Source organism: Corvus hawaiiensis, chromosome 6, assembly GCF_020740725.1.
Source record: "Corvus hawaiiensis isolate bCorHaw1 chromosome 6, bCorHaw1.pri.cur, whole genome shotgun sequence".
NCBI classification, from domain to species: domain Eukaryota; kingdom Metazoa; phylum Chordata; class Aves; order Passeriformes; family Corvidae; genus Corvus; species Corvus hawaiiensis.
In genome coordinates, this window is record NC_063218.1 from 32158010 (window position 1) to 32170538 (window position 12529).

Below are 12529 nucleotides of genomic sequence, written 5' to 3' on the forward strand. Positions count from 1 at the left end.
TTTAGAATAGTTTGCCTTATGCACACAAAACGTAGCCTTTAAGATGCTAAGAAAAATGCCTGGTTATCAGTGATAGCGGTCTCTAAAGTTTAAATGTGCTGTAAGGCGTAACTTGCACTAAGACAATGCAAACCTATTTATATACCTTCCACGGCCTCTAGTCAGAGCAATACCAGGATGATTAGAAATGTAACACTGAATCAGAATGGTTATTAGACTGATCATCAGTCTGGCTGGGTTAATCTACAGTTCACATCCTTCCAATTATTTATTCATGTATGCTGACAATGGAGGGGAAATCACAAAGCTGAAGAAAACCAGTCAGACACTTCACTTTTAGCATTAAAAACAGTCTTGATGCTAAGAATCAATGTTAAGCTCTTCCCTTTGTCATACAGGCTACACTGTGTCAGCATTGTAGTGCTACAGCACAGCTACTCTGGCCTCGGTAAATGTAGCAGCAAAGCCTGCAGCTGTTCTACCTGGAGTAATACTGCACTTTACCACCACGAAGAGTACAATAACCTATTAACTATGTGTCTGATGTGATCTACCATAGCTCAAAGATTTAGTCCCATGGAAAATACAGCAGCAGACCATCTACTTAATGTGTCCTGACAGCACTCATGGATATTTGACAGTGAAACATTTCCTCCAATGTACAGAAGCAGAACTTCCAGTGCCCTACAATTTTAGTGGCAAAATGCAGGTACTATGGAGGTAGGGAGGGATTTGGGAGAATCTATCTTTTGAACATAGGCATCTACCTTTTATCTACATCCCATTTTCTGTAACTAAAAGTTTTTTTATCTGGGCTGCCCCACAATTTTGCCAGTTAACTCTTGAACAAGGATCTCAGTAGCTCATGGAAAGCCAGCACAAATAACATACGCTGCAGAAAATAGTATTATTATGTGTTTTCCAGCGAACCGCTATTGCCACCCTCTATATTGGAACTGTCTCAGTGAGTGGAATGTTGTCCTGTAAAAAGTTGGGACAAGGGCCCACACAGCGTTTTCACATATAGTTATAATGAGCATTTCCCATTACAAACAAAACTGAAACACCTCACTGTGGAGTGAGTTATAGTATTTCAACAGCAAAGCCACACAAATAGTGCTGAGCCACAAGATAGTCTCTCAAGTTGTAGTATTTCAGCTGAGCAATGACAGGAAAAGACAGAAATGGACTGATATGAAATGGAGATTACTTCTCTAAGTGTGTACTCTTAAAGCTTACCTAACAAGTGATCTCTACTATTCCTCATCTCTTCTTTATAAAGGCTTTAAAAAAATGCAGAGAAGCAGCCTTAAAAATAATCTCAAACCTATGCACAATTTGATATTTGCTATTTGTTTTTCCAATATGCAGATCCTGTATAGCATACTGAGTCAGACAGATTTTCTGCCTGCTTCTTCTGCTCAGGAAGTGAGTAATATTAATAGTGGTCAAATAAGAAACTTTATTACCCTCACTAGTACCGGATTCACCAGTGTTCTCAGAACACTGAAGCACCTAGGATTTGTTCTCTCCCACTGAATAGAGAGCTGAGTACTAGGACGGGTGCAGCATGACAACTTTCCCTGCGCATCATTTAACACCAACACCACCCAAAATAATTATTACGTTGTCTTCTCCTTGGACTGTACTCGCATGCAGCATAAATTTAAACTTATCAGCAAAGGATGAACTTCACTCTCTTAAATGAACATGTGTGGGAGATCCCCCTCCTGAAGTGTGGTGGCTGGCGCATTATCAAATGCAAACTCAAACATCTGGATGCCAGATATGGTCACTTGCCTGTTTTGCACTGCTGAGTTATCTACAGAATATGCTGTGAAGCTATGTACTTTAATTTGAGAGGATAATCCTATGGATGCAGAAATCTCGCACTATTTTAAAGGAGGATGCAATTTTTCTTGCGATTACTCTTTTTTTGTCTTGTCTAGTTTTGCATGCACCTGTATGCACAGGGCAGTTGAGTTTTCTCTACCTGTATCCTGTAACTGCTCCCTAAGGCAGAGTAACCAGTACATGATACATAGACAATACATTCATTTGTACATGATTTTACAACAAACACAGTCATAAAAGCTTGAAATAAAAACTAGATATTTTTCATTTCTGACTTTCTTTTGCTTCAGGTTTCTACATTCTCTGTTGTAAGTGGTCAAAGACCATTAACTTTTCCCTGTTTTTCACATACTGAATTATTCCATGGAAGTTGGCTTGAAAAAAGAGGTGACTGCTTAATTTGCATGTTCTTAGAGGTAGCTCTTTGCAACTTCACTTTGTAAAAATTTGACATTCATGACCCAACGATTACATGCTTTTCTTCGTTAGGTGTTGTCATATGTTATTTAGCCTATTATGATTTTTTTTCATCCAGTGCATTGACTAGAGCAGTCTTCAAATAATTTGTCTGCTGATTGGTAGGACTGCCCACAGATTTAATCACACAAAATACTATGGAATAAACACACATTAAAGGAGAAACAAGCATAATTCTACTGTTATCTTCAGACTAATACACATTTCTAAAGGTCCTCTCTACAGAACAATGTTTTCCCTGAGTCTTGCGAATGGGATTCTTTTCCCTAGATAGTCTCTGAACACAGATTTTGATTAGAATAAGTCAGACTGCTTTGTTAGTATGCTTTTCAAAAACTTCCACTTATGGTATTCCCAAATCCTGATGGTAGCTCTTAGCTGCTTCCATAAGCAAGAGGCAGCACATCCTATTGCTGCCTTGAGCAACACATGTGGTGACAGGCCAGTCATTTGCTACCTCAGACAAGAAAGGGCGATGAGTTCTAAGTTTTACTTCAGTGACAGCACTTGTTCTGGTGTCTTCTTCTACCAACACCCTAATTTTCATTAAACTTGTAGGACTACATTAGCTATGTCTACAACTGCAAGTGTAGTCTTGAGAAATGGATTTGTAGACAGCAGCAGTTCACACTATACATGTTTCAGGGAGTTTTAACTCTCTCTGATCTCATCCTAGGGAATTCAGAGACTGCTATACATGGAGACTGATGGCATGCTCCTAAAGCATATCTTCTTATTTAATCTGATTCTGAAGGATGTTTGTGCACTCTGAGACTGCTCTGCATTGCTCTGCAATGCAAATACAGCAAAGAGGACAACTGGTAAATGTGATTCAAAAGTGCGCTGCTGACTCAAGCCAAAAAGGCTATTGTATATACACCCAAATATTTGTGTCATTATGTTCTCTTAGATTTGGTATAAATTGGCCAGAGGATTTCAAAAGCTACAGAAGTACAGCGAACAGATGAGAGAGATAGAGACGCTCTGTTTTAGTAGAACATCATGGCATGGAAAATAAAAAGAAAACCCATCTCTGAAGATCCTTAAGAATATTAGCCAGTTTTTATAATACAGCTTCTATCCTATCCCTATGCTGCTGTAACTTCTGCCAGCAAAAGACCTTTAGTAATAGCAGTTTTTTTCCATCTCATTCTGATACCTTTCACACAATACTGGCAGGCACAAAGTTATTCCTTCTTTTCCTTATTCCTCCGCATCCCAAGAGACATTTGTAAGCCCTTGTGCTTTTAAAGTGCTAGATGCTCAAAGGCTCTTTTGAAATTAATAATAATCAATGCCAGCAGCATCTCAACACCCTACCCAGTATTTGCATGAGATGGAGGGAAAACAATAGCAAAAAAGGAGACATCAACTTGAGTTGTTCCAGCAGTTGTTTTAAATGGTGAATATTTTCCTTTTCTTAATGTGAAAAAGAAATAAACAATAACCTTAAACAATATCTTTTTAAATCCAGAACATAAGCAGACTCTCAATTACCCCAGTGTTCTGAAAAATCTGTATTTCTCTACAGTTGTATTGGCAAACTCAAATAATTTCTACCAGTAATGGAATTTACAACTGACTAGCCCTACACTTTGAAAAATGCCATCCAGTAATTTTCTTTCTGACTGTTACATGGTAACATCAGTTTGGGATGTACTTTTTATACTGTTAATGAAGCAAAATGTAAATATTAAAAAATACCGACTGCATGTTTGAAGCCCAAAAGATTTATGTGAAAGCCCTCCATTTAACTTCCATTGGTGGGCGACTGGCTTTAGAAAAAGCAGGGAACTGCATGGGAGGAATATGAAAACCCTGAACTGAAAGTGTTATGCTGACTTTAATGGTACAGAAGGAGTTGTACCTAAATTCAATTCTAATTTTTAGGTGAAACTTTTACATATAGTGGAATATATCGGAAGAATGATTCTTCTGGTAGTTTAGGAGACTGTATTCAAAACACGTAATGTAAGAAATTCTCTGAGGGATATGATAAAATATTCATGCAAGTACAATACATTAGGTGTAAGAAACACTTACCTTGTTGAATATCCTTCATCTCCAAGTGCAAACTTGATATTAAAATTCCTACAGTTTGAGACCGCTTTCCATCCAGCAATTTGATAATCTAGAAAGATGATGCAAAATGATCCGAGATCAAGGGAATGCTCTACAAAGGATTCATTCACTTTTATAACAGAAGCTAATTTGTGTATTTAATTCAGTATTTCTTCAAGCATCAAACCTTTTTATTAACTAAATGTGCTAGTAAGACCTTCATCTTATGATTGTGCTCTGCACCTTAACAAATGACTTATAAGACTGAATTCTCTCCAAGTCTACTAAACAGCATTAGCTCTTACTTGTAGGATGCTATTAAGCAGGAAAAGAAAAAGGCACATCAAATATTTATTCTGAAATACAGTCCCTGCACACCGTCTGCCCGTTTCTTCTTAAATCATGTTTAATAACGATTTAAGACACCAAGTACATCGCAAGTCCCTTAGTTTGTCTGGTAGTTTACATTTCAGTGTGAACGGGTTTATGTCTATTTTTTCAGCAAAGGATCAATTCCTGACCAAGAGGAACTGAAGAATTGTCTTTTTATGCCCTCTCAACAGTACTTTTGGAACACTGGGCACTACTGAAAGTATTTCTTTTACTCGTGTCTGAATGTGCTTATTTCACACTGTTGACACTCCACAGGGATTTCAGGATTTTGCTCACATTTGGGTAACAGACATTTAATAGTATAATGTACTGACATTCAGACTGTAATATCTTCTGATGTCAGTTTAGGGGGAGAAGAGAAAGAGGAGGAAGGGAAACCTTAATGTTATTTTGGCTGGTTGAAATTAGTTATAATGAAAGGAATCAGTGTAGTTCAGATGTTAGACATGTAAAAAACAAACTTCCCACAATGTCTGGGCTATCGGTATTTGTGACTCTGATTTATTTCATAAGGAAGATATGACAGGAGCACATCACAAAATGCAATACAGACACAAGTTCTTCAGAAATACAAAATGTTCAGATCCAAGATGATGGCTTACTTCATAGTGCTGATGAACAAATACCATGAAATATACTAACTCATACGCAAAATTAAAACCAATAGCTATGTTTTCCCTAAATTTATTATTTTCTATTTCCTATTATAATTTTATTTATCATTTTCTTATTATCTGAACAATATTTAATCTATATTTCTTCAAATTTAATTTAAATGTTAAAATCAAAGGTGGCACTTATATCTGGATATTTAATAATAGTAAAAAAGTAATTGTTATCCCTTATTGCTGGAATACTTTTATTGATGCTCACATTAAAGACAGCTAACTGACAAAATTTATAGTAACTCAGACAAATGTTTCCTAGCTGTGTTTTATGTGATTTACAAATATTTAACTATGAAAATTCTTAGCCACTTATCTAGACAAGAGTAGATTTTTTGACAAATACAGGAAAAATAGAAATTATACTGACATTTTCACGTGAAAATGCAAAGCTAGTTCTTACTTAGAGTACTGAAATTGGAATATATATGCACAAGTTGGAACACATGCTGTCTTCAACAAAGATCTGACAAATATTTTAGGTCCCTCCTGTAGGCACTCAATAATAAACTTACGTTAAAGTAGATATTGCATATTTTCTGCCAAAATTTGAAAAAAATCTATCTTGAGAGCTTTTTCTGCCTATATGTACAGCACATATGATGGATATTAAGAAAGTAATACTATGATAAGTGTTTTCTTCAAATGACAAAGAATTCAGGCTCTTTATCTCCTGAGTACACAAGCAGAGAAGACAATTTTGCTCCAAATTACCTTAAATGAACACTGTGGAAGCATCACATCCTGTTGACTGATTCTTCTGAGCAAATGTAAGTAACTGCTCGGTTTATCATGGTCATTTCTGAAGCTTTACATGAATTTGCTGAACTCCTCAGCACATTAACTTCTTACAGGGATAATTACAGGTTTGAGCAGTATGCAATTTGTATAGCATTCACTGACCTCCAAGTTGACCTTGTTCAGGGCAAATTCATAGGTTGTCATAAACCCCATTAGACATGCCTAGTTTGAGGCAAAACCTTTCCAGACTATAGCTCTTGTAGGCAATATGACATTTGAAATCATTCCACTGAAGTATTTGTAAGTGTTAATACATTCTCCAGATATGATCAAACTAGCTCACATTACTAAGCAAGACTTCCCCCTTAAAAGATTTGTGAACAAAAACCCTTAAAGACACTATATAATTTTAAAAGCTAGACCAGAGATTCATGAATTAAAATGGCAACTGACTGTATGTTCACATGCATTTTAGACAAATGTACACATGGTCACAATTACCAGGCATCAAACTAGATGCAGACTACCTGAAACAGCTTCAACCAAGTAAATGAAGCCTAATACTTTATTCATTAGCAAGTAAAAATGGAAGACCATGACAACAGAATAGTTTAAATTGAGCATAAAACTACTTCAAACCCACAGTTATAGCGCCAAGTATTATACTGGACTTCTGTCATAGATTTTTAGAATTAATGTGTAACTTGCAATATTTTGCAGGTAAAATATATAATCAGGAGTAAAACAGAACTAATTTTCAAAGGTACTAATTTTGTCCCGAATTATGGTTATTCTGTTAAAGTCACTAAGGCAGAATTACATATGTGTGGGAATTCCAAACGAAAGGAGGCACAAAAAAAATCAGCGCTTTGTCAGTTCAGTAAAAACATAAGGCAAATAAAAGGAAAGTTTGTAAAGACTGTGTTGAACTATTTAGTCTGTGCTTTTAAAAGACAAATCACTGATCACCTCTCAGCATATTGGGACTTGCTTGTAGCTGGCAGTGACAGGTAAGCAGCTAAAACCCAGCTGACGCCAGCTGATGCTGCTATACCAGCTGGGGGTGGTTTGCCAGCTGCCTGTTGCTTTTCCAGACTATGAATGTATTGTTGTAATGGATGCAGCATCTTCTGGCTTAGTGACAAAATTGTGACTGCTGGTGATAATTCATTTACTTCACTGATCCACAGTATTATTCACTTTTTGTGGTTTTTCCCCTGACTATTTTTTAGTGTTATTAAGTTAGATGATTGGCTGTACACAAGTGTCTCATCTAGAATTTTCAAATCTTTATAATCTACTTTAAAAGTGAAGATATACCAAAACTTGAATACACTAATAAATTATTCTGTCATTCCCATTAGAAAGTGTTTCTCTAATGTAGCCAGAAATGTATTTCATTAAATACTATACAACAGACTTTACTGTTTTGTCTAACTGCAATGTCTACATTCTGTCCAGGACACTTACTGGTGCTGAAATCTGAAGAGATTCAGTTTACTTTAGTGATTAAAAGCTAAATCCTTCCTCCTGGTGGTGCGTGTATTCCTTCCATAATATTTAAATTTATTGAGAAAAGCCATAAGCTAAAAAGCTGTCCTGCATATCGCAGCATTTCCCTCCATTCCCACTCACTAACTTTTATAGCAAATCAACAGCCTGGACCCATGAGTAGATTGATGAAACCCTGCTCAGACACAGGAAGAATATCCTGCACAAGAAGCCAAATTATGCCCCTCAAGCCATTGTGCATGAACACTCCATAAGTTACCAATGAAATTTCAGAAGCTTAAGACTAGACATCATCTCTCATATTCCTACTCAAGCAAGAGCCAAGTTTAACTGTGTTTTCCTTAACATGGATGAACCATAGCTTTATATTTTTAAAAGCCTATTTACAATTTTATTAGCTTGAAAACCCCACTACTTTTAGCCTTTTTCTAAAGGACACACAAATGGCAATTTATCAGGTTGAAACAGGAGGTATGAAAGAAAGCTAGTAAGAAACTTATTTCAGTATCTTTACTCCTGTCAGAACTGCAAAAATAAGACATACCACAAAACAGATATTCACTGTATGGATAATTTCTATATTCTATGTGACTTCAGGGCTTTGTGATAAACAAGGAATGCCAGTTATTTTACTCAGCACAGCACAAAATATAAAAAGAAAGTGAGAGTGCCTCGGAAGAGCATGCACTAACATTTTACCACTTCTTCTTAAGTTTGAACACTGTTTATTATCTTATGCAGACAGCTGAAGACAGTCATTGTGTTTCAACCCTGCAAAGCTTCCAACATTTTCTGCAGTATCTGTCCTTCTTGCAGAAACACAAAATTCATTAATTGTAATTTCTCATTTAGTTAGATGGACAAAAAACTTGCTGACAGACATATCCCTTTCAGTTAAAAAAATGCAATTCACTCAAAATATTGACACTCTTTGTAAATGAGAACACATGTTAATAATTATGTGAAATCTGTTAGAGATAATAGACAACAGAAAAGCCATTATCTTTCATGTCCTCCTGCGTCTTTGAAATGATAATCATTGCACTAAAGGGCCAAAAATGATTGATGGACTTTCATTTGGAGCATACACCTGACACAAATTACTTGACATTTACTCATTTTTTTTGGTAAGATGAAGACAGAGTGGCATCACAAATATCCAACTATCCTGTTTCTTGAAAAAGTATAGAAAATACTTGAGTTTTTGAGAAAAAATTACTAACAAGTGCTCAAATACATTAGAAAAACTAACACAACTTCAAAATATGTGTTAAGTCTAGCAATTAGCTACAAAATGCACATGGAAAAAATTGCAGCAAAGGAATCTTCTTTTCTAAATAACCTATTTTTCAAGATTACAGAGTATCATAGCTTAATACATAATGAATAATGTCTTTTATTTCATTCCAAAATATATATCCTAATTCTGCCTTTCTCCTACTTGGTAATAAAATAATGTTGGTTCTGCAAATTTAACAGGAAAGGAGAAACTATGGCTTGAAACAATTACATGTGCCCATCAGCTAAAAATTTTGCATGGATATGTACAGACAAGAAATTTTAACATACAATGAATGATAGCAAAATTGTCTGCATGTAACACTTCAGTCCTTCATCTGACATAAAAATACTTATAGATGACTTTCATAGTGTGAGAAGGAAGTTAGATCCCTCAAATTATATTCAAATCTATAAAAGCTGAGCTCTTTCAAAAACAATGACAGGTTTGGGCTTTTGGTTGGTTTTATTTTCCAAAAATTAGGTTATATTTTTAATACTCATTGTTTTCAGTTTTTGTTGTTTTACTAAGCAGTTATGGACCTTACTGGCACTGTAGAGAATCTACTTATAGTTGAATATTTTTGCTACAACAAACTTCATAGTTGCAGCCCATTTACATTTTCATAAATGTAACTTAAAATTTCTTTTACTAAATGGACCATACATTCCTAGACAAATATTTTCATGTTAATTGAAAACAGAATAGGTGCAGAAATTATATGTCTAGAATGCTACATCTGAAATCTTTGCATAAGAAAGTATAGAAATGATGATGAACATAGTCTAGATTAACAATAGCACTTTCGAAAGTATGTCAGTGATGCTTTAAATAAAGGAGTTAAGAAAAGGAGTTACACTCAAGAGGCATTTAAAGTCTAAATGTCCAACAGAATCAACACCTAAACTAAACTTATTACCTAAAATAAACTGGTGGATCTAGCCCTTCTCTTTCTTGATTTCCAAGAAGCTGCAACTTCTAAGTAATATTGAAAATGGGATGACCTGCATGCATTTGAAAAAGCTTAACTAAAGACCACAACACTTTACATGGCATAAAAAGTTCTAGATTCAATGGGTATGATCAAGCCACATCATACCAGTAACTTACACATTTAGATTACGCTAACTGAATTAGCCAAAAAACAGAGATAAATTTATTTGATTCATATTCAGGTTCTAATGGGCTTTTGTTTTTTCCCAGTCATTTCAACTTTTCCTGCTACAGATTCAACTATTTCAGAACTATAAAATAACAATGAAAGAAATCCCACTCCTTCCATAGATTATTTATCCACCTAGAGTCTCTGGTAAAGTCAGCAATCATCTCTTTTCCATTTCATGGACATCAGCTCCAAACATTTACTGCATTACATTACTTCATATAAGATTATAATGCATCTAGTCTTAATTCAAAAATATTTTTATGAAAGAAGAATTGTATTTTCAATATTTAAATATATTGCATAGTATTTTTCTCTAATAACAGGACATAACTAATATATTCATCTAGCCATTAAATTCTCCCAAATAGAAAAAACCAAATTCTTTTATTAAGACATAATATCAACCCCCCAGAATACTAATTTTTATCATTACCTACATAATACTGCAGAACATTGAATAAAAGATTGTATACATGCAGAGAAGATAAATGCACAAGAACAAGAGTTTCCGGAATTATTTCAGAGGGTATAGAATGTACTATATTTTTCCAAAATAAATTATTATATTTCTAAAAATAGTAAAATCACCTTCTATGTGACTATGCAGTGACTTCTATGCAGTCCTTTCAGAATTTTTATTACCATTGCTGCTTAGATTCTTAATTTCCCTTCCTTTCTTCCCCCACATATTTGTCAGAAGCCTCTAGAACTCAGTGTAACCCAATAAGCCATTTTTGTCTGGCATGAATGCAACAAATTTGGGAATCAGGAAAGTGTTTCCACTCTAGAAAAAAGTACAGCCAGCTGTTTCAATGCATAGGACAATGGACAGAAAGTGGACTTTATGTTTTTTAATTGATTAACAGTGTCAAGATGTTGAAAAGGCACTCAAGATGTCATCTACAGCATTTCTGTACTTCAAGACAGCATCAATTATATGTGTACCACTCTAAACAAACTTTCCTAAAGATCTCCAAATGCAGAAACACAATTTCCCTAGCCAAAATTTTTCTGCATTCCTTTGGTATCCTTGCTCTTAGAAAGCTTTTCATAATTTTTCTTTCCAGCAGCTGCATGCACTTGATTACACTTATACTGTGTGTCTCAATCAACTTTCTCCTTTCTAGACTAAACAATCCTAATAATTTGATTCTTTCCTTAGAGACTACTTCACTTTTCATCATTCTCCCTCTTCTTGACTCTTTAGGTAACAAATTTTTAATGAAGGGTTGTAGTGCCTAAATCTAGATGCAGTTCTTAACTGAGACATGGCTGAGCAAGCAATGTTTCTTGATCTGTCAGAGTTGTTTTTCATTTTTAGTAGTACCACGATTTGACAATTCATGTTCCTCTTGTGAGCCATTACAACGCCAAGACTCTTTCTGCTAAACTATTACCAGTCAGTTAGCCAGCTATACCCCATCTTAGCTTTTAGGTAGCTGTGTATCTTTAAACATATTAACCTTGTGGTTAACTGCATTAGCTTTGTGCTTATCTTTGTCTTTCAGACCAGATCTCAGATACATGAAAGCCCTCTGAAGGATCTACTTCAGTACATTTGAAGCCTCTCGCAAATAGGTGGTGGCTGCAGAGTTTGTATTCTGCTTTCCAAGAAATAAGTGAAAATACCAAGGTAACTACAACCAGCAGAGAAGTCCAGAGAGTCCTCAATGTATTCTCCTATTTTGACAGTGAGCATATATATGTACAAACAGTAATATATTCCATATTATAAATATTAATTTTATATATTATATATTATATTGTAATTATATTATATAAATGAGTATAAATATGTATATAATATGAATGCATACTCAGAAATTTCCTTCCTGTGCATAACTTGCCAAATGGTACTGGAAAATACACCAGCCATTCTATTTATATAGAATCACAGAATCAATTAGGTTGGAATAGACTTCTGACATCAAGTCCAACCTATGACCGAACACCACCATGTCAACGAGACCATGGCACTGAGTGCCACAGCCAGTTTTCCCTTAACACCTCCAGGGACCGTGACTCTGTCACCTCCCTAGAGAGTCCATTCCAAAGGCTAATCACCCTTTCAGTGAAGGAATTCTTCCTAATGTCCAACCTAAACCTCCCCTGGTGCAGCCTATGGAGGGCAGCATTTCAACATTTCTGGCTGAAAATGGCAGGTGTCTATCAGCTGTAAGCAAAAAAAGCTCAGCATATGGTGCATTTTTTAATCTGTGTTGCCACACAGTGTCTGCTATGTGGAAAAATGGGTAAGAACAGAACAGACTGAAATTTCTATAGGCTTTCCACAGAAGCATTCATTTCACAGCCTAAGCATACAGATTATTCCAACTGGTTTCACAGAACTAATAATTCTGAGAATAAACTGAATAATATTGT

At 35.3% G+C, this 12529-nt stretch overlaps 1 protein-coding gene across 6 annotated transcripts in view; it reads right to left on the minus strand.

Annotated features, from left to right (window-relative positions):
- FMN1 (formin 1) overlaps positions 1-12529 on the minus strand; it is a 188629-nt gene that overhangs the window by 77761 nt on the left and 98339 nt on the right. For all 6 annotated transcript variants that reach the window (XM_048305986.1, XM_048305987.1, XM_048305985.1 and 3 more), the window contains one exon: positions 4375-4462. In XM_048305986.1, coding sequence (XP_048161943.1) covers positions 4375-4462 — 88 coding nt within the window. The remainder of the gene's footprint in view (positions 1-4374; positions 4463-12529) is intronic.